The sequence below is a fragment of the Vicugna pacos genome, chromosome 4, assembly GCF_048564905.1.
Source record: "Vicugna pacos chromosome 4, VicPac4, whole genome shotgun sequence".
Taxonomy (NCBI): domain Eukaryota; kingdom Metazoa; phylum Chordata; class Mammalia; order Artiodactyla; family Camelidae; genus Vicugna; species Vicugna pacos.
Window position 1 is genome coordinate 2,833,705 of NC_132990.1, and position 22,724 is coordinate 2,856,428.

The 22,724-nt window shown below is 44.6% G+C and overlaps 1 protein-coding gene across 1 annotated transcript in view; it reads left to right on the plus strand.

The window, feature by feature from the left end:
* The window catches only part of FAM120A (family with sequence similarity 120 member A), a 98,540-nt gene that overhangs the window by 21,277 nt on the left and 54,539 nt on the right, over window positions 1-22,724 (plus strand). The window contains exons 3-5 of the mRNA XM_072959123.1: window positions 827-909; window positions 14,875-15,003; window positions 15,670-15,766. Coding sequence (XP_072815224.1) covers window positions 827-909; window positions 14,875-15,003; window positions 15,670-15,766 — 309 coding nt within the window. The remainder of the gene's footprint in view (window positions 1-826; window positions 910-14,874; window positions 15,004-15,669; window positions 15,767-22,724) is intronic.

Below are 22,724 nucleotides of genomic sequence, written 5' to 3' on the forward strand. Positions count from 1 at the left end.
CTGATTACTAATTAATGAATCACCAGCTACTTAGCATGGAGGTGACAAAATCATGATATAAAAACCACAGAATTATTAGGAAGTTTCTGTTTTTAAATTTTATCAGTATAAGTAACACACTAAAGATGTCAGTATACCAGGCATCAAAGCATTACAGTAAAGGCAGAGAGTTTTCCCCCCAAATGCAGTTTCTCAACTGAATACACTTCTTATTAGTGACACAGCCCTGGTGATAGGGTGCACAGCGGAGAGGCACTTCTTGGTGCTGATAAGTCTGGTCTTTGTTATGTCTATTTGTGGGTGGGGTGGGAATTGTGGGAGGAGGGTGTTGATCCATGTCACAGGCAGCAAACATTGTCACTTGACCTTCTTTAGATTTTATAACTGTGTAGATTCTGCCTTTGCTGTTGAACCTAGTTCACAGAATGCAGTTTGAACCATAGTTTCTCATAAACAAATGAAGACGTGTATCGAGTTGGTATTTGGCATCTGGCATTATCAGACTGACCTTAATGCTGTTCTGGGAAGTTACTTAGGTTTTCGTGTAGTTTACTTAGTTGAAATGCTATTTAGCCTCTCCTGGAAATTCATGGTGTACCTGAGGCAGCTGCAAGAAATCTGCCTGCTGTATGTTGCTTTGTGTTAAAAGATGAAAAAATACTCTCAATTTCTGTGTGAAAGATTTATGTGGTATATCAAGTGAGATGGTCCTAAGAAATCTTACTGCAAAGTCTAAAACTAAGAAAGGTAATCTACAGATGCAGTGATGTCAAGTTTCCGTGTGTCACTCATGATGGCTTTTCTGGTATCCCTGTTTGTATTCCAGGAAATCACATTCTACCTGATGAAGATCTGGCTTCCTTCCATTGGAGTTTACTTGGTCCAGAACATCCACTAGCCTCACTTAAGGTACAGATTCATTTCATTTCCAACATTTCTTGATTTTGCTGTTACTTTCATAGTATAAATAACGTTTCTTTATTCTAGAAGGAAATATACCACAAAATCAGCAAAATTGGCAACTGCCTTAAAAAACAACCAACCCCGCCGTATCTTGTTCCCAGCACCTGTATTTTAGGGAAATGTATAAATGTCCTTAAAAATTCTCTTAGACACATTCTTCATGCCTTCTACCTAGATAGGTGAAAATCTTTTAGCTAAAGTTTTTATGTATTAATTTTCTTACTTACAAATATTAATTTTTCAACAGGTAGCACAATCTTTGGTTACTCAGATCCACATCTCAGCGAAGTTGATAAATTTCATAATTTTCTTACTAATTTTCTGAAATTGTAAGACTCCATTTACAGTTTTAAAGCTTTTCAATGATGGAGAGGAATTCCAAATTCATTCGAGAAATGGTCTCTTTGTACTGTTTTGTTAATACTTATTTTCTTCTACTTCTTGTTTGTGAAAGTAATAAACATCCAAGAACATGCACTTAAATTTGAATTTTCTAAAGTGGGAACGTTTACTGTCTGATGAGCGCCTAGTAGTGGAATTGGTGTGAGCCACTGCGCATCTTGGAGTTGTACCTGTGAGTGGCTTCCTGTGATTTTCCACATTCCCTTTGCTGGGTGAATTGGCTCTGGCATTCTCGGCTTTGGCTTTGTGATCATTGCTGCTCTTTGTTTGGTGGGGAATTGGAAAGCTGGGACATAGACTGGCAGCCTGGGTCTCAGTTCCTCACAGCAATGGGGAGGTTGCGTGGAATGGTTTCTGAATGCACTTTTTCCTATAAAGTTCTGTCAGAATCACCCTCTCTCCATAAATCAGCTTAATTGGTGGTTAGTTTCAAATTGGAGTTTTTGTCTCTTAGCTTATAGAGCATTTTGGTGATACTTGCAAGTCCCAGTGGCACTCCTTTCCTGCCCCTGTCATCTTGTTCCTTGCTGCCCAGAGCCCCTTTCTTTTCCATTTCTTACCGATGGGGCCTCATGTTTTCCTTTCCGTTCTGACAGTGCTTGGTACGGCGCTTTTCAACTTCTGTTTGAAAGTTAAGTTTTTCTCCTTTTGTTAGCAATCACTTGTTCTCTTTTGCTTTTTTGTCCTTGAAGGAGAACAGCTTTCTCTTTGCTATTTGGCCGGAGTGTTCTTTATGAGTGTTCTCATTTACAAAGTGCTACACTTTGTATAATCTCAATTCTGAACTCCAGGTGATACTGTTAGTGAAATGCAGAACGGGAAAAATACAGTCTGAAATCAGATGGACTCAAAAGCATCGTGCTCCTTAGATTTGTCAAATTGAGACACAATGAAGGCTTGCTTTTTGAAGGTTTGTATAGTTTTGAGTAGCAGGGGTGAGGGGCTGCCACCAGGATCTCAGACCATATGTCTGAATTGAGCTGGCTTTGCTTCATGTGTCGGAGGTTAGAAGTGAGGAGGAATTACTGGAAAACAAACTTAACCTATTGACAAGTCACAACATCACTATCATGTATTTATCCTAATTGTTTGTTAAGAAAAATATTGAGTATGTAAAAAGTTGAAATAGAAAATGTTCATCGATATGTAGCCACCATCTTGGTCCAACAGTTAACACTTTGCTCTAAAATATACTTGTGTCTATGTGTTTGTTTTTTAACTCAGCTATTTAGAAGTAAGTTACAGATAACTTAACGCTTCAAAGTTTGTGAAAACTTTGGTTTATGTCACTACCACCTCAGAATAATCTCTTACTTATATTACTGTTCGCATATCAACTAAATTGATAGTTCCCTGATGTTGTTTAATATTAAGTCCACGTTCAGATTTTTCAGTTGTTCCCTGAAAATCGTTTATAAGATTGTTTCTTGTTTTTAAGAAATCGATTCAGTCAAATTTTGTGCATTATCATCATGTGTATTTTAGATATTAGCTGGCTACTTTAAAAAAATATTTTATTTATTGTATCATTAAAAAAATTATTTTTAATCAGCAGGAGGAGGTAATTAGGTTTTATTTTCTTTTTAGAGGAGGTACTGGGGATTGAACCCAGGACCTCAAGCATGCTAAGCATATGCTCTACCATGTGAGCTATACCCTCCCCCCAATAGCTGGGTGTTTTTATGGCATAATAGAGGAACAGTCCAAAATCATTTTTCAGTGACTTGATAGGTTGTAGGATTTCTAAAGTCACATTCTGAAAAGCAAGTATGTCTGACTTTGAGTGCAAAAATTACAAAACTTTTATGTTTTGACCTTTTATACGTATTTCCGGTATGTAGCATCGTTTTAATCATTTTAACCAAGACTGTGAGATTTTTTTCTTCATTAATGTTGCTACTCTGTACAGTTGTCTGTCTCCCATCTACTTCTTTAGTCTCTTTTTCCCAGTTATGAAACTAATTAACTACATCTTTTGAAAGTTCAATTTGTTGGTGATTATGAAACTTTCTTTTGATTTTTATTAGTTTCTTTTTAACACAGTATGTTGTATACACAGCTTTTAAGGATATCTGATTTTGTATCTCCAAGTTCAAGCATTCTTCTTATCCTGCTATATTTTACCAAAACATTCTGCCAAAATCATATCTACTGGAGGGTTGTTCACAGAAGGCTGGTGTTACATGAACTCACTGTCTAATCAATTCAAATCGCCCCTTAACGTGTAATACCGTAATCCTAACCCCCTCAGCATTTCCACATCACTGTCCACAGTGCTGGCTGGGCTCAGAGAAGAGCGTGCCTACCTGGGGCTCTGTGGGTTGAGAAGCGAAAGTAGAACCCGGAGTGGTCATGATAAACAGCTGAGACACTGAGACCATGGGATGGTAGCCAGAGCAGAGGCCAGGAAGGGAACAGAATTCTGTTTTGTGCTGCTGTATTAATCAGGGCCCGTGCTCACTAGGGCAGGAATGCCATGCTAGACATACTTAGAACCTAAAATCAGGTAAGGACAGTCAGAAAAAGGAAGTAAGGTGGCTGGTCAGGTTTTCAGCTTTTTAGTACTTCGATTCTCATGTTAAGAACTTCCAGTAAGGTAGCATCGAGTTTCTTAGATTTGGAAATAAAGAATATTTCATTTGTGTTCAGGACGGCGGAAGACTGTTTTAAGCAATGTAAAATTCTATATCCAGGGGTGGGGGGCCCTTTGGGATGCGATGCAGTCAGCCCTGGTGGAAGCACCTTCTGGCCATAAGCGTGTGCTAAATGAGTGCCCTTTTCTTTTGTCTTGATGTGCTTTTTGAGTTTTTTTAATTGTTCTATGGCTTTGAGGCCTTGTAAGCTGTGGAAATTTTTATTTGGGATAGGCATTTAGTTTTTTAATTAAAAACACTTTTAAGTTGAATCATTAGTTGCAGGTCATTCACTGTGTTCATTTTAATGGCTTCTGTGTTCCTAAACTTTATATTCAGTCTCGCGTATTTTGAGGTTTTTATCCCTGTCAGTCATTCATGATCCCCAAGTATTTCCAGCCACAGAGTTCTTTCGCCCTTTCCTTGATATTGGACAAGCCACCTTGCAAGTTACATGCCAGCCTTTCCTCTCCCCAGACCTCATACAAGTGTTATTCTCCTGTACAGCTATTCAGTCTGTATTTTGGTCTCTCTGTACCACTGCCCCAACTGTGACAAACAGGCAGAAGAGGCCCTTCCCCGCTCACACTGTCTCCCCCCTCCCCAGACCAGTTCTGCCCATCAGCCGCGGGCCAGGCTGGCGTGGGTGCCACTAGGATTCCCTCTTCCCCTGCGTGTCTAGTGAAAATGATGCCTGGAAGCTCCCTTGCTCGCTCCTGCCTCTGCTCAGAGCTCCATCTAAGTCCTAGCCCTTGCCCATCTCTCTTTCTGATTTAAATAGTCTTTAGTATTTATAACCCTGCTTCTGGGTTCACTTTTTTTTAGTTGCCTGTCTTTGTGAGCATTATGTTTTCCCTGAGACAGCTGGATACCAGGGCAGTCTATCAGGTCAGTTCAGAAACAGTTTGTTTTAAATTTACCTAGAATTTTACCAAAAGTTATCTCTAACTATACTTCTCACATCTTACTGTCTGCCACCAAAAATCATCGAGCAGTCTTTTTTACAAATGTCTTTGGGGACAGGATATGGCAGTCAACCCCAGGGAGGAGGGAGTCTTGTTCTGGGAAAGTAGCACGTCACAGTCCCCAGGAACGTGGAGGTGGACATCCCAAAGGGCCGCCCACCCCTGGATATAGAATTTTACATTGCTTAGAACAGTCTTCCGCTGTCCTGAACACAAATGAAATATTCTTTACTTCCAAATCTAAGATTTTTTTGCCAGATGTCTCCCTGCTACGGTCCACTAACCCCAGCATTCCTAAGGTCAGGGTGCAGCCCAGGGCTTGCAGAGGGCCCTTGGGATGAAACCCAGGCTCGAGGTTCTCCCCATCTTGGCTTCCCTGAAGAGGCTCCGCCTGCTGCCCAGTGTCTTCATACCCTCTGTACCTGACCCCTGTGTGGGTTTCATACCCCAGAGCCAGCTTCCAGAGAAGAGCGGCATAATTTCAGGCATTTTGACGCTCTGTGGTGTGTCTGACATACTGTGCAGCTTTATTAGAGTGAGGTCAGTAATCAGACCCTTTCTGGAATCCTTTTTGAAAGTAAGTTGGGTGTAAATTATACATGAATAGAAGGCTAGCCTTCATTTATTCTGAGTTCCACCTTTTAAAGCATTGTAAGAGGGGGCAGTTTGGGCACTATGAGACCTTCCAAAGGAGGAGTTCCTGCTTACATATTAGTGTTAATTGGAGTTAACTCAATATATTCCTTTCTCAAAAAGTCATCCTGTTGTTTCATAACTGCTAAGAAGTACTTCCTAAAATCTAAGGACTTCTGGGGCTCTAGGGAAAATAATGTTAGGGGCCTGAAGGTTGAAAATTCAACCATTATGCAGTATGGAAGTGAGAGCTGTTTATTTATAATTTCACTTCTGGAAGAGAACCACTTTTAACAGATTGATATTTGATCCCGTAGAATTGTTTTAAAATATGTATCCTGCTAATAGTGTCATTATCACAGTGTCATCATCACCACGCACTCGGTGAGCTACACATTCTTTACAGCCTGGGTGGGACTTCAGTGCACAGATCCTCCATACTGGACTCCAAGCTTCTAGGTCGTGGAAACTCGCTTTTAGTAAGAACTTTTATTCTTGACTCATTTCAAGTTTATATATGGAATCCTTAAATGGAGCAAACAAGACTGAACTCAAAAGATTTTTTGGCCAGTTTATATCTTCCCATCAGAGCTTTCCCCGTTCCCAGTGATTGTAAAAGTGAAGACGGAAAGCTTGGTGTTTTGAGGAATCTGCTAGAATCTTTCGGACTCAAGAAATAGTTTCTCTTTATTTTATAGATTGTGGGTGGATCACAAGTCACTTTGCTGGGAAGGAGGAGCGGAGACATGGGAGGGGTTTGTGCTCCCTCGTTGTTACAGGATCGCTTTCAGCTTAGCTCCTCCCTCAAGGGACTGGGCCTGGCAGCGGACTCCTTCCCCAGTGAGCTGGAATGTATGGCCCAGCCAGAGGAGGGGAGATGCGCGGTCCGGATGCAGTCTGGAAGATACAGTGTTTACAGTGTCCGACTTCTGATGCCTGGGGTTGCCAGTGATGGGACCGAGAGAACTAAAGGACGCTCACTAGGGTACTTTTGCTTTCTGTTTCTTCTCATGACCTGGGATCTTCTAGTTTTATGTTAAATAAGCAGCATAGTCTCAGTTTTGAAACCGTGCACAGGCACTTTGAAGCATTCTACTTCTCGTCTCGGTGGACTTACGTCCCTTTTAGACATTTCATACAGGTGGAATGATATGACCTCTTGTGTCTGGCTTATTGCATTGAGCATATTTTTTCAGGTTCATCCACATTTGTAGCAGGTATCAGCACTTCATTTCTTTTTGTGGCCAAATAATATTCCATTGTGTGGCTATACCTGCCATGTTTGATCCACTCGTTACTCAGGGGACATTCAGGTTGTTCATCCAGTTTTGGCTCCTGTAAAGAATATTCAAGTGCAAGTCTTTGTGCAGACATGTGTTTTCATTTCTTCCTGATGTATACCTAGGGCTGGAATTGCTGGTCATATGGTAATGCTTAACTTTCTGAGAAACTGCCAGGCTATTTTCCGCAGGAGCTGTACTGTTTACACTCTTCTTCCCAGCGATGTGTGAGGGTTCTGACTTTCCTGCATCCTCACCAGCACTTGTTATTGTCTGTCGTTTTAGTTTTAGCTGTCCCACTGGGTGTGCTGTGGTTTTGCTTTGCATTTCTTTCCCTGATGACTAATGATGTTGAGCATCTGCTCCTGTGCTCGCTGGCCATTTATATACCTTCTCTGGATAAATGTCTATTCATATCCTTTGTCCACGTTTAAATTGGGTTATTTTAAACTATTGAGATGTAAGAGTTTTTTAACAAATATATTCTGGATATAGGTCCCTTATCAAATACATGATTTGCAGACATTTTCCCCCATCCTGTGGGTGGTCTTTTTACTTCCTTGATGGTGTCCTTTGATAACTCTTTTGAGACCCAGGCGATCTAAACCTTCTACTGCTGCTAGTCGCTCCACTTAGTCGCTCATTACATATTAAAGCCTTAAGAATCATAGCCTTTCCTACATTTCAGAATCCTCAGCACAGTCAGTGTCCTGGAGGTTGCCCACAGAACTTGGTTGCTTATTCTTTCTGACTTAAGTGGTCTACCCTCTACTGTACTGCTGCCTTCCAGGCACAGAGTCATAGACGGGATCTCCTCCCAGAGGAGCCCCGTTTCCTGTCTTACCCTCTGATATCCTCTCTCTGCTCTGTCTCTGCTGCTTCTCCCTTTAGTGTTGTCACAAGCTGACACTTAGCTCTTTCACCCTCCTTGGCCTTCTGCCCATTTTCTCACTGTTTCCTCCTCCCCTAGCCGGCCAAGGCCTCTCGGTGGTGCATCTTGAACTGGCTGTTCCAGCATCTCCCTTCTCTTGCTCCTTCTTCCTCCTCACTTGCCCAGCAAACCCTTCACCCTAGTTAGGTACTACCTAGAGAAGATCATGGGAACCACACAGCTGATGGATAACATTGCAAATTTATGATCTAAGTTAAAGAAGGAGCTAAATAAGTAGATAAATATGTGTGTTTATGGCTCAAAAGACTGTTTATAGACTTACTACATCCCAGTCAAAATCCAAGCAAGCTTTTTTTTTTAAATAGAAATTGAAAAACTGATTTTAAAATTCATGTGGAACAAATTGCAAAGGACCTAAAATAGCAACAAAAATGTTGAAAAGGAAGAACAAAGTTGGAGGGTTTAATATTACCTAATTTTAAGACTCACTTTAAAGCTATAATAATCAGCTCGGTGTGGTACTGACGTAACAGTAATCATATAGATCAGTGGAGCAGAACAGAGCCAGAAGTACACCTATACATACGTGGCTAGTTACTTTCACCATAAGTCCCAAAGTAACTAAATGGAGAAGGGTTAGTTTTTATGTTTTTTTTCTTTATATGTACGTATATTCATTTTCATATTCTTTTTCATTATAGATTACTACAAGATATTGAATATAGTTCCCTGTGCTATACAGAAGAAATTTGTTTTCTATCTATTTTTATATATAGTGGTTAACATTTGCAAATTCCAAACTCCCAAGTAATCCCTTCCCACCCCCTTTCCCCTGGTAACCATAAGGTTGTTTACTATGTCTGCGAGTCTGTTTCTGTTTTGTAGATGAGCTCATTAGTGTCCTCTTTTTTCTTTTTTCCTTTTTAGAGTCCACATATGAGTGATATCATATGGTAATTTTCTTTCTCTTTCTGGCTTACTTCACTTAGAATGACCCATCTCCAGGTCTATCCATGTTGTTGTAAGCAGCATTATTTTATTCTTTTTTATCGCTGAGTAGTATTCCATTTATAAATATACCACAACTTCTTTATCCAGTCATCTGTCAGTGGACATTTAGGTTGTTTCCATGTCTTGGCTATTGTATTTAGTGCTGTTATGAACATTGGGGTGCATGTATCTTTTCAAATTAGAGTTCCCTCCAGATGTATGCCCAGGAGTGGGATTGCTGGATCATATGGTAAGTCTGTTTTTAGTTTTTTGAGAACTCTCCATATTATTTTCCATAATGGCTGCACCAAACTACATTCCCACCAACAGTGTAGGAGGTTTCCCTTTTCTCCACACCTTCAGGAGAAGGGTTAGTTTTTTTTATAATAGCAAGATATCCATAGGTAAAAATGAAAAGAATGTAAAAATTATTCTAGAAGAAGATAAAAGATCTTTATGACCTTGAGCTAGGCAAAGATTTCTTAGTTAAGAGAATGAAAAACAAACAACAGAGTGAGAGGAACGATTTGAAGAATTTCTCTCTGGTAAAGGACTCATAACCAGAATATGTAAAGAAGTTACACAACCCATCAAGAAAAAATGGGCAAAATTTTGAACGCATATTTTACAGAGTGTTCAATAAGCACACAAAGAAATGCTCCTTGCCATTAGAGATTGAAAGTTAAAACCACCATGAGGTGCACTGCCGACCACTGGAATGGGCCGAGTGAAGGAGAATGATGCCAAATGTCGCTGTGAGAAGTGCTGATAGCAGTGAAAGGAACAAACTATTCATTTGATAATATGTGTGACTCCTAAAAGCATCATCTTAAGTTAAAAGTCAAAAACCGAGAATATATGATTGTTTTTATGTAAAAACCTAGAAAAGGCAAATACACAGTGATAGAAAGCAGAGTAGAAGGGTGGTTGCCTGGGGCTGTGATGGGAAAGGGCACAGGGAACTTGTCTGAGGTGACGGAAACATATTTTATAATTGTGGTGATGGCTACACTAATGTACACATTTGTCAGAACTCAGTGAATTATGTCCTTAAAACTGATGAATTTCACTGCAAGTAAAATATCTTAGTAAAACTGGTGGTAAAAATGATGGTCTCCAGCTTCAACCAGGTTATCGGTGTCAGCAGCTAATCCTCTTCTCCTCCTCAATGTTTCTCTTAAACATGCATCATCTCTTGAGACCTGTCTTCAGTTTCATGCTGCTTTCCCTTACAGCAGATCCTTTGTATGAGGACAGGGAGAGTCCTTAGCTTCTCATTCCCCTTCATCCAGGCCCATGGTCACTTCTTTTTCCAGCCTGAGACTAGACTCTCCTCACATTCTTGAGCCGTTGTCACTGAACACATCCGGGGACCCCCCCGTGTCCCTCGTCCCATTGCTCCTTGCTCCTGTATAGATGCCCGTCTCTTGGCCCCTGGCCCTCAGATGGTAAATAATGTCTAGTCTCCCATGTTTTCCTAACTCCCTTTTTCATTCTCGAATCTCCAGAGGGTGGCCTCCCATAATGTCCCCAACAGCTTAAGCCACCTTCACCTCCTGGCGCCTCTCCACCGATTTCTGGCAGGCACAGTCGAGTCCTTGTCCTAGGATGCTGATGACTTAGTTAATGGAGTTGATGAATGGTTTTCAGCCTCCTTGGAGCACTTGACACTGTCAGTCATCCTGCTCTCATCACCCCACTGGAAACCCCTCCCGTGATTCCCACACCTCAGTGTTGTTCTGTATTCCCTGTTTCCTCATCCTTTCCTTGACTCTTGGGTGAGCTGGCGTCCTCTGGGTGCATGTGCAACCTAGGGTGCATCTGTGCCCTGCTGCAGTCCCCACAGTTTCTGGTGCATCTCATCCGCCCTGAAGGTTTCAACTACCATCTCTGTGTTGATGATTCTCCAGATGATTCTCTGTGTTGTGCTTCTCCCAGCGAGACCCTTTCCCTGAACGACAGGGTGTATCCCACTGTCCAGTAAGTCGTCTCTACTTGGACACTCAGCCTGTGTACCAGATTTCATGCTTCTGACTTACAGGTGTCATCATCTTCTCTAAATAGGTTTGTCCTCCTGTATTTTGTTTCTCAGCTAGTGGTACCACTGTCCCTGCGATCATCAGGTTAGAAATTGGGAATTAACTTTTTTTCCCCTCCCTGCATCTGTTCTGACCATTTCCAGCTCGCCCATCCTATCCTTCTTGGCCACCGAGGATGGTCCCTCCTTTGTTCCTTTGCCCTCGTGTCTGTTCTCCACATGTCTGGCACTCACACCTGATCTCATACCTCCCCTGTTGGCAGTCTTACCTTAGCCCCTCTCACCGACAGCAGGGGTTTGGGTTTCATGAGTCTGTTGGAAAAAATGTTGGGAGGGCTACTGTTGCGTTGCCAACTTTTAATCGTTCTAAATAAGAATGTTCGAAGAAAAAGGAACGCACTCTCTACCATCATTTCATAGAAAAGGACATTTCAGTGCCAGAAGGGGCACAATTAAGACAAGAGTGTGGTGGCCAAGTCTGTGGGCTCGCATGGTGGTCCAGCCGCTCGCCTTGTCGGCTCCTGTGGGCGGCTTAGTGGGCCCCTCTGTCAGACGGGGAGGACATTTACGAGCACACCTCACAGCATCATTTTGAGGATGAAATGAAGTGATATGTGCTGAGAGCAGTGTCTGGCGTGTAGTCTAGAGGAACTCCCTCACAGAACAGTGCCACCCCAACTGGATGCAGACACTTCTGTAGGAGGGAGCCCAGGCCCACCCGCCTTTCCGTCGGAGCCTGCTGGTGACCCTTGCGTGGAAAACGTGATGGGGATTTTTCTTTATTCACTTTTAGTACTTTAAAAACTTTAAATTCAAATCCATTAAATTCTTCAGCATATCTGCACAAGAGTTTCCACCTGCAGAGCTCACGTTTGGCATTATTTATGATCAATTGCACGTTAGCAGCCTTTCCGCAGCTTTATTTAGGCAGATACTTACAAGACACTGACACACGTCATGACTTTTCAAGACTCTCAAGACACAGCCATTGGTGGTTACCTAACAGCTGTGGTGTTTAAACGGTTTCCTTCCTCCTGACGCTTAGAAGATACTCGGCCTGAGGATGTGTTCAGCAATTCAGTGGTCGGAGGGCTTGTTGCCACAAACCGCCAGAGCCCCCTCCCCGCACACAAATCTTTTGGTCTGGGGGGGTGCCAAGACTGCGCTGGGTCAGATCTCAGGGCCCGCACTTTGACAATCACAGAGGATGCAGAAGCCTTTCTCCCTCCTCCGCCAGGCTGTGATTTTCCTTCCTCCAGGCTGTCCTCCGAGGGCCCCGTTGGAGTCTAGTTAACATTTTTTCTCCAGTAAGAATGTGAGCCCTCCTGAAGTCAGGATGCTGCAGAGCTGCCCCGTGTCCTTGTTTTCAGGAATCATGCCTTACCCACAAGTGAATGTTGATCAGATTAGGTTTCTAGTTTTCTTCCCTGGAAACGACAAGATTCACAGTGTTCGTAATCACCCCACTTTGCGCTTTTCCAAATGGCAGTGAAGTGGTTCGGGTTCTGCTTCAGCAGTGATATCATGTGAAACTTGTGTTCATCATCACTTGCATTTAAAGAGCAGCCAACAGAGAGTTTGGGAGCAACAGCCTTGGAGGAAGATGGGAGCTGGATTGGGAAGGCTGGATTAGGAATGAAGCAGGGAGGTCCGGGGTGGTGGGTGTGAGGGAGGGGTCGGGCCGTGGGAAATTACAAAGGACGCAGTTTTATGGTGGTCAGTGGTGTTAATTAGCCACCCAGAAGGATTTAGGGGCCCTCTAGTGATACGATCGTTTCACTTCAGGGATCTTTTACCTTCGTGTTGTGAGGGTGGGGGTGCTGAAGACAAGGGTGTCCACAAGAACAAAGGCGACAGATGGTCATTTTCACTTGTGGTGGGATGGGACAGCACGCGGCTGTCCAGTCATCTGTGGTGTCCTGGTGCCAGGGCGCACACCCCTGGGCGTGGTAGCCTGGACTACACCGTTTGCTCCCAACTCCTAGGGAAAGCCCTTTTCATATTTTGCCATTTTTGTATCCAGTGAATTCTGTTCTCACCATGTTATTTATAATTTCTTTGTTCTGAATATCCTACAATGGCAGGCCTTTCCTGGCTGGTGCAGACCCTCCTCAGACAAGGCTGTCCCCATCCCTGTGGTGTGTGGGCACCAGGGGGGCAATGTTGAGGGTAGGACAGCTTAGGGTTTCTGTCCTGACTCCTCGATCCTGGGGCTGCCACTCACTCACTGGCCCTCCTGCTTGCCCTGGCTGTGGGACTGTTAAACATTGCAAAAGGTTGGGAGTGGACGGAAGTTCTGTTTCTCCCAGACTGGCTGGAATGCACTCAGGGACTGCCCCTCTGTGAAGTACGTGTGTGTCCGTGGTTTTTCATTCTCCAGAGGAGGAGTGAGGTTTCTGGAGATGAGTTTGTGGTCTGTAGCCACAGACATTTTACTGGTACGCTGCCTGGAGTTCACTGTGATGGGATTTACCTTCACCAAACACAGACCAGAGCAAGGGGACAAATGCTTTTTTAGGAGACAGACAGCGGCTACTCAAACATGGTAAACATTATTTTTTAAAAAAATTATTGCTTCTCCAAAAAGAAATTGAATATACTCTTGTGCATCTGAAAATTTTGCACGATGATAACTTAAAAGTATAAATGTTGGTTTTTTCCGTAGGTTCTTTCATTCTGTTTGCTTATGCTGAGTTTCTCTTTCTTCCTTTCTTCCTTCCTTCCTTCCTTTCTTTTTCTTTCTTTCTTTCTTCCTTCCTTCCTTTCTTTCTTTCTTTCTTTCTTTCTTTCTTTCTTTCTTTCTTTCTTTCTTTCTTTCTTTCTTTCTTTCTTTCTCTTTCTCTCTTTCTCTTCCTTCCTTCCTTCCTTCCTTTTTCTTTCTTTCTTTCTTTCTTTCTTTCTTTCTTTCTTTCTTTCTTTCTTTCTTTCTTTCTTTTTTGGTGTCTTAAAACAGTACACATTTAGTATCTTATAGTTCTGGAGTTCACGACCAAAGTGGGTCTCCCTGGGCTAAAATCAAGGTGTCGGCAGGGCCACATTTTTTCTGGAGGCTCTGAGGACAACGTTTCTTGCTTTTTCCAGCTTCGAAAGATGCTGTATTTCGTGGCTCATGGCCCTTTCTCCATCATCAAAGCCAGCAACGGCCGGTGGAGTCCTGCTCTGCCTCATGTAGGAAACCGCCTCCTCTTTCTCTTTTTCCACCTTAGAGGACCATCCGAATAATCCAGGGTAACAGGCGTGGCCCGAGAGACCGCCAGCATACCCCCTCCTGCCGTGTAATGTACCACGTTCACAGGTGTGGCGGGCAGGGGTGCACAGATCTGCAAACACAACTCCTGCAGATATTTTTGTCGTCTTTTTTTATCTTTTTGATCTTTGTGACTGAACAGGAAATAAAGTGTAATTTCACAGTGTCATTCAATTAAAAAATTTTTTTATAAACACAGTACCTGATTCATCTTTGTTTCCAAGAGCAAGAGCATAGCTGTATAACATAGTTTTGTTCAGTTATCTTTTTCATGTATTTTTTAGTTTTTATGAAAAAGTCCAAAACAAACTTTAAAAAAAAAATAGACTGACTTACCGTTTCCTGGTATCAGTTATTCCTGGATAGTAAATTATTCCTGTGCTTCATTGCCTGTGTCTTTCATCGGACATGGCCCTCAGCAGTCAGGGATGCCATTTCCCCTCGTTCAGAGCTGACCGTAAGCTCTCCGCAGTGGACTCGGGTCCTGGGGGCGGCATATCCAGCACCGCCTCCTGGTGGCTGGTGTTGAAAGAAGGGAAGCCTCGGTGGTCCAGGGCTCCTCGGTGCTCTGCTCACCCGAGCAGGTCGCAGGCACCTCAGAAGTCGTGGAAGGCTGCCAGACGCTCTTCAGCCTAGCAGAGTTGAGACAGCTGAGTTGTATTTCAACAGCTGAAAGGGAGATCCAGGACTCGAACCTCAGACCGCCAGAGACCTGGGCCAGGAACTCACAAACGGGTAACAGTCAGGCAGGCCCTTAGAAGGAGACACCACCTGCAGTTTCTGGACCCTGAGCTTGGAATTAGCGTATTGACACGTGCGCTTTTTTCTCAGGTCCGGGCCCACCAGCTGGTCTTGCCGCCGTGCGACGTGGTGATCAAGGCCGTGGCTGACTACGTCCGCAATATCCAGGACACCTCGGACTTGGATGCCATAGCCAAGGATGTTTTCCAGCACTCTCAGGTAGACGTGTAAGCTCCCGGGTAGCGCCTTGTGCTGCGGTGTGTCCTGGGCTCGGGAGGGGCTTGGGAGGCATAGGCCAGCCGTGTCCAGGGGCGCCGGCCCCGCTGCCAGCCTCCGCTGCCAGGGATCGCTGCTGAGAAGACAGACATGAAGTGGGTCAGATGGAACTGAGGGTCTCTGACGTGTGCACCCCTCCTTCACTTGTGGTCAGAGATTTCTCCTTCCTTTTTTTTGGAAAGTACGGAATGTGAGGGGAGTCAGGGTTAGTAGAAGAAGGGAAGTTTGTGTCACTTCCCGCCCCCTCCTGCCCACTCTCTGAAGAGCTAAAACTGCCGCCCCACTTGCTGGAGATGGAGAGCCAAACCTTTCCAAGTAGCACCAGAGACCTGGCTAAGGAGAAGCTGGGGGGACCGTGCCCCAGAACTCAGGTCTCCTGACTGCCGCGTCAGACTCTGTGTTAAGTACATTGCTCGAAGAGAATTAATGTTCGATTTGTTTCTTCAATACTAATCTGTTGATTTTCCTTGAAGATTTTAATGTCATTCTAAACTCTCATCTAGCTTGAAAGGGTACAGATGATTATACATGTGCTAAATTATAAGAATATGTTAATACACATGACCAGTGGCATACTAATTTACAAAGGTTTTCCTACGTTTATTTCAGTCTAGAACAGATGACAAGGTTATTCGATTTAAGAGAGCAATTGGATATTATTCAGCGACTAGTAAGCCTATGGCATTTCACCCACCACATTACTTAGGTAAGTAAGACAAGGCGTCTGTAATGGATGCTGACCATGCAGTAACCAAAGAGATATAAATATTCACCCAGTAATCTTGTAGGTTCATTCTTTTGAAAGAGATTTCTGCAGTTATACAAATAAGTGTAGCAGAACTTCCCGGGCAGACGCAGTAGTAATCCCTGAAAGTGTTGGAAAGCGAGAGAAAACTTAGAGACTTTTGAGAGTGGAGGAGAAGAGCAGGCAGCCGTGAGGACCAAGGCGGGCAGGTGACAGTGACGCTGAGACCTCGATGTCTACAAGGGGTCCTCTTGCAGAGTGCACCAGGGACTCTCTGGATCTTTCCACAAGTGCCCTCATAAATGCACTGGGTTCATGTCTCCTCTTTTGTCTTTTTTTGGCAAAAGATCAGGTTTAACCCAGAGATCTGAATTGGGGAATAAAAACAATTATAAACTGTTTGCCTAAAGGCTGCTAGGTTGTGAATATCTCATTGTAAAGCACTAACCATAAGTACCAACCTCCTTCCTGAGTCAGACTGTGTCTTTCTTAGGGTCTGGAGCAGTGAAGCTCTGCGAAATCATACTGTCAACTGTTGTTTCTCAGCTGTGCTTTTAGTTCATACAACCATGTCCCTGGGACTGTCAGAGGAATGAGACTTTCAACTAGTTTAAAGATTAATCCTGTGGGTGGAAATGTCCCTAACAGTGGTCCTGTACGTCAGAGTATTCATTCACTTATTTCAACACAGTGCCACTGTGTGCTGTGTGCTGTGTACTGGGTGGGTGGGGGGGCACAGAGATGAAAGGTAAGTGCTGGCTTTTGATGGCTGTCCCTGTGGGTGAGTGACAGACAGATGAACATGGATGGTCCTGATGTCATGTGACTGAGGAGGGGACAGGCCATTTTCTCTGCTGGCCCAGCCCACTGTTGTGACTTGGGTAGTCGCACGGCCTCTTGACGGGGTGGGGCGCTTGCTCTCCTGCTGCCCTCGCCACCCACCCTCCTGCCCCCGTGCTGTTCATTTCCTTGCCAGCAGCCAGAAGAGTGTTTTAAAATGTCAGTCAGCCCATGCCATTCCTGTCGCGCTTGGAACACGCTCCCAGCTGTGCACCAGCTTCCCCGCATGGTCTGGCTCCTCCTCCTGCTAGCCTCTGCCCCTCACTCTCAAGGCCCTGCCTTCTTTCCTGCCTGAAATTTGCTCCGCTGGCTCCTGCTGGGGCCTCGGCGCTGGCCGTGGGTCTGGAGCTCTCTCCCCGACTCCCTGTGCCTGGGGCGCTGGCATTTCTGAGATCCAGGCTTTGCTATCTCTTCTTTGGGGCCCTTCTTGACCAGCCAAGCGACATCAGCCTCCAGGCCATCCTGTCACATCACCTTGATTTAATTCTCTGTGCACCTCCTCACACCCCCATCCCGCCCTCAGGATGCAGGGGTAGATATTCAGAGGTCCAGCAGCAGGACCTTACCTGCTGCCTCCACTCTTGTACCACAGTAGGCAAATGTGTGGCTGAATGGCTTACTCCACGAAGAGATGAGTGAAGTGATGAAATACAGCTTAAGGTTACTCTTGGAAAGGACGGGGTGTGTTGGAAGGGGGGAGACACGCTACCATGGATGACTTCAGTTAAGGAGAGATGCAGTGAGGGCAGAGCATGGCGTCTTGGCTCTACTCCGGGCCCAGGGGGATGTTAGTGGATGCTGTTGAGACAGGTGAGAGGCAAGGTGCTGATGCCAGGTCGTGGACGCCCCCCTTCCACTGCCTCCTGGCTTCACGCTTCCTGTTTTATTAAAATAGGATACTTATATGACTATTAAAAGAGAAAATATATGTAAAATGCTTTAATGAATGCTTGCTTTGTGACAGATACTGTCACTGTTACTTGTAGGAAGGATGACTAGAAAAAGCAGTGAATGTTGAAATGAGTGGTTAGAAAGCCTGAAAGGAGTTCACACAGGGACATAGCTGGTACCTCGTGTATCTGTAGTGATGTTCTGGCCCTCATTTGACGGCTGGTTTAAACATTCATGACAGTATACTTGGGACTAGCACATTCATCAAAGAGGAGGAGCATAGGAGAAAAGGGTAAAGACGCTTGGCGTAGCATTCGGCATTCACCTGAGCTGATAGCAATTTCGAAGATGTTTTGAAAAGGCAAGATGAGTTTTAAATTAGTTTAAGTGTGAGCTTCTCAAAAATATGTACTGTTCTATAAAATGCTTTCATGTTCGTATTAATTCATCAAAGGGCATTACGAGGTGAGTATTTTATAAAGGAAGTTGATGCTCTTAGAACTCACTTTCTCTTTCGCTCCCGAGTGGTTTGTGAAGAACGGTGGTGTGATTGGTAAAGAATTTGGGGGTATTTAGAGCGATACTTTCCAGCAGGTTAATGTAGGTGATAACTACCTGTAAATCCTTCTGTAAAGCATTTCCTGTTGCTTCTGACCATTACAGAAATCTGAATTGCGCAGCAAGGGGCTCCAGCAAGCACAGGCGGAGAGTCACAGCTGGGCAGGAAGTTTGGGGCAGTGCCGAGTTCAGTGTGTGGCCTGGAAGGTTGGGATGAGATTGAGAAGGAAGGTTTACTTCAAGTTAGATACAGATATGAGGTAGATTTTGAAGTCAGTTACAAGTGAGGTGAGTATCTCTTTATACTTACCAGAAAAAAAAAACAATAAAATATTTTTACATGAATCTGTACAGTTTAATGAGTGCTCTCTTCAGAAAAGACATGGAGGCACCTTTATTGCATATTCTAAGTGAAAGAGGCCAGTCTGACAAGGCTACACACTGTATGATTCCAACTGTACGACATTCTGGAAGAGACAAAACTCTGGGGACAGTAAGGAGATCAGGGGTTGCCAGGGTTTTGAGGAGAAGAGAGGAATGAATAAGCAAAGCACAGGGAATTTGTAGAGCAGTGAAAATATTCCTTGTACTGTTATAATGCTGGTACATGTCCTTGTAAATTTGTCCAAACCTCTAGAATGTACACTACCAAGACAGAACCCTAATGTGAACTATAGATTTTAGTTAATAGTAGTGTATCAGTATTGGATCATCAGTTGTAACGAATGTGCCACAAGGGGCTTACTTTCTGCTTATGTTTTCTTAAAACTGCTCAAAAAATAACCTATTTAATTTTTTTAAAAAAGAGTAAATGAGCCCCTCGATGTGTTAGTCGGCCAGGCACTGTGGTGAGTGCTGGGCAAGGTGGGAGGCAAGGCAGATGTCCCCCTTGCCCTTGTAGATGAGTAAGACAAGGAACCACACAGGAATGTGAACAGGAATATCAAGGAAGACCAACCCAGTTAAAACCGTCCTTGATTAAACCAGTGTTTGGTTCCGCTCGATTAAGTTAATGCTCAGGTGAGGTTTGAGTGTAGAGTAGGAATTTAGCCAGGTGACGACAGAGAGGAAGTATATATGCAGAAGAGACAGCATGTGTAAAGGTCCTGAGGTGAGAGGCCAGGATGTAGAAGAAACAGAAGACCGGCTGGAGCATAGGAAGCAAGGAAAGAGTGGCCGGGTGATGCTCGTCAGGCTGGCGTGCAGTGACCGAGCATGGCCTTAGATTTTAGACTTAACACTTAGGACCACGGAAGCTCATTGAAAGATTTTTCATTGCAAAAACTGAAGTTATTTTGAGACTGTCTACACACTGTATATTCTTACAGCAAAAAACATCAGTGGAATATTATGCGTATCAGAGCCCTCTTCCTGTCTCTCCCTGGTCACATTCCCTTGCACTGCAGCAGCCTGAATTTTGTATTAATGGTCCCTTTGCGTTTATTTTGTGTACCCCGAGCACTGATTGGAGCCATGGAAGTGGGTGGGATTCCCTGGGGAGGTTTTCTGTGGCAGGCACTCTGTAGAGAGGGCCTGAGATGGGGTGCCTGAGGTGAAGGAGAGAAGGTGGGACTGGGGGCACAGAGAGGGCAGAGCAGCAGCCAGAGTAGGAGTCGTGGCCAGAACAGCTGTCAGCAGAGGGGAGGAGGAGGCCCCTGTGGCACCCACAGCTCCCAGACCCCATGCAGGAGCGTGTGGCTGCGTGGTCCTCAAGGTGCAAGGGATCTTAGGAAAAAGTTTGTAGCTTTGCAGCTTCTTCTGTGCTGTGAGAGACATGGGAGAGGGTGGGGTCGGTGGCCAGCACCAGTCCTCCAAATCCACCTCCAGTTGCTTCCATAAAGGGTGGAGCTTGAAATGAGGGGGAGGATAGAACATGCTTAAATTCTTAGGTAGCTAGTGAAAGCTGATGGGGGCCTCTGCAGGGGGATGGGAGGTGGGAGCTGATAGTGGCCCCTGGAGCATAGAAGTGGGGGTCTAGGAGGACCCAGGGAGCCTGCAGCACAGCAGGACAGCATGCGCTAATAATAGAGAATTGTGCAAAGAGGACAATATAGAAATAGGAGCTGTCGCCACTAAGCAAAGAACAGACTCCACATAGTGACCACGAAGAAAGGGCCTCTGGCTGTGGAGACTTCCTGGGTGCTGGTGGAGAGGCCCCGTGGGTGTTTTATCTGGATGGGCTCGCCTGAGTCAGGAGCCTGCATTAGCTTGTGTCCTGACAAGCCCCCACGGCCGCCCACATTCTGCCAGGCTGGGTCAGAGAGTCCTGATCCACGAAATGCCGAAAGGCAGACCTCAGTGTCAAGCGCTGGTGACCCGTCTATGTGAGGACATAAATGCCTACTGTCTTATCAGGAACAATTAGACTCTGTAGTTGGTGTTCCTGCACCCCAGCTGTTGGGACCAGGGGTGCTCAAAGGTGCTCTTGGGGGTCAAAAAGGTGCTGAAAAAAAAAACCAGCCGGGGGAGCTCAAAAAGGTAGCCCAGAATTACAGTCTACCTTTTTGAGCTCTCCTGGCTGTTCTTTTTTTTTTTTAGCACCTTTTTGACCCCCAAGAGCACCTTTGAGCACCCCTGGGGTGTGCTGCTCCTGTGCCTCTTCGGCTGTTCCTGCCGCCCTCTGCCAGGGGACACGGCTCTTAGGACCTCATCCCCCTGCCATCTCCTATGCAGCCGGCTCACGGCAGGGGCGGCCCGGCCAGCCTCCTGCTCCAAGGGCGGGCTGTGTGTGTAGCCAGGCTGTGGGACTTACAGCGGGACCGACTGCGCGCAGACTGGGAAGTAACTTGCCCTCTTCCCACCCAACAGGGTACCTTTGGGATTTCCCTGTCACTTCTCAAAGGTTTGCCTTAGGATTTTTAAAGCTTTTGTAACGTCCCACAGTGGGGAGGTGCTGGAATCTACTTAACTGTGTCCTGTGGTCATCATCTAGAAGATTTTCAGTTTTTTAATGTAAATGACATTAATGTCAGGCCCCTGGGAGTCTGACGGAATAGTTGATGCCAGAAGGAAGCTAAGATGTTATTATGTTAAGTGGAAAGTCCTCTGATTTTCTCTCCTTCTTTCTTCTTGATTCCCAAGCAGATCATTGGATTCTCTGTCTGTTCCTGTGACCTTTCATTCAATTTTTAGTGAATTTATTTTTGTTGTCATGGTATGAAGTGGTATAGGCTGTCGGGTCTTGTGTCATTTTTTAAAAACCTGAAAATCAGTCACTTTAGAACGACTGAAAATACTGCATCTCCTTTCAGTTGCTGTCTGGTTTAAAAGACTACAAGGTGTGCCTTCCTGAGACGAACGCAGCTTGTCGTGAGGTCTGTGGGTGGCTTGTGGCATTCAGTGAAAGGGGGGGCTGCAGGTCTAGCTTACCAGTGACTTACAATATAAAGGCCTTTAGGACTTTTCTTTAGGTTGTGCTTTTTGACATCCACAGTTGGACAGAAACTGATTTGTCTTGTCTTATCATAGACTTATAAAACTTCACAGGTGGCTGGACAAGATGTAAGTGTTCTTTTCTTTTGCTGTTTGCCTACGATTCAAACCCTGGTTAAGTGAACCCAGGAACTGAATAGATTTGGATAAAATTTGGAATAAGTTCATCACCACCTAGAAGACTCTTGCTCTTTAAGACTCAGGTACCACATGGCTTTGAACGATGCCGTATCCTTTGAGGTCCACATATGTGCTGTCCAAACTCAGGGTAGAAGATTTGGATAGCCAGGGATGCTGTGCAAGCACCAGGCTGCCTTCCAGCCGTGGAATATTCCTACACCAACAGGCAAGCAGTCAGAGCAGCCCTTGTCATTGTTGAAAGTTCTTATGTATGTTGACCTGAAATGTGTTTCCCTAGGTTAATTTTTTCCCTTGCTCATAATTCTTTCAGGTACCTACTTGCTTCAGTTATGATCTTACTTTTCTTGGCCCTGAACTTCACCTTCCGTCGTGAGGGCTTCTCTCCTGGGCGGTGGCCTCTGGCTTTCCTGTGGGCCTTGCTGGCACCGCGATTCCAGGCAGACATCAGCTGCCCCGGCTCTGAGCTCTTGCCGGTGGGCACTCACCAGAAACTGACAAGCTTCAGTTTTCTAAAAGCCGGGATGACTTCTGTCTCCTCCTTCCCTAAAGCCCCAGGCTTCCTTGGCTGTGCCCTCAGGCTGGTCTTCAGTCTGCTCCAGTCTGCCAGACTCCGTAGGCCACAGCAGTGTCCTGTTGGTTTCCACTGTCCCCTACTGTAGCTTTACTCATCTGGGAGAGGATGAAACCAGATTATGTAAAATTCTCCTTCATGCAACTGTTGCCTTAACATCCGTATAACGTTGATACTGAGTAAATATGTCAACGGGGCTAACATAGTTGGAAAATTTTGCATTGTTCTTTGCAAGCATTGAAAACTAGTGGTGTGGTAGGAAATGTATTGATTTATTTAATCTTTGAATTTTCAAAGCTATGTTTTTCTGTGTGGCAGTTGCAAATCATACATCAGCACCCATCTAAATTACAGAATTAAAAAAATATTACTTTGCTATGATTATTTGCTTAATGTAACATCTCCATGGTTATATGCCCAGTAATAGATGACCGTTTGTTAGGTTGGTGTAGGGCCAACTAGTTGTCAGTAGAGCTTCTTGGTTAA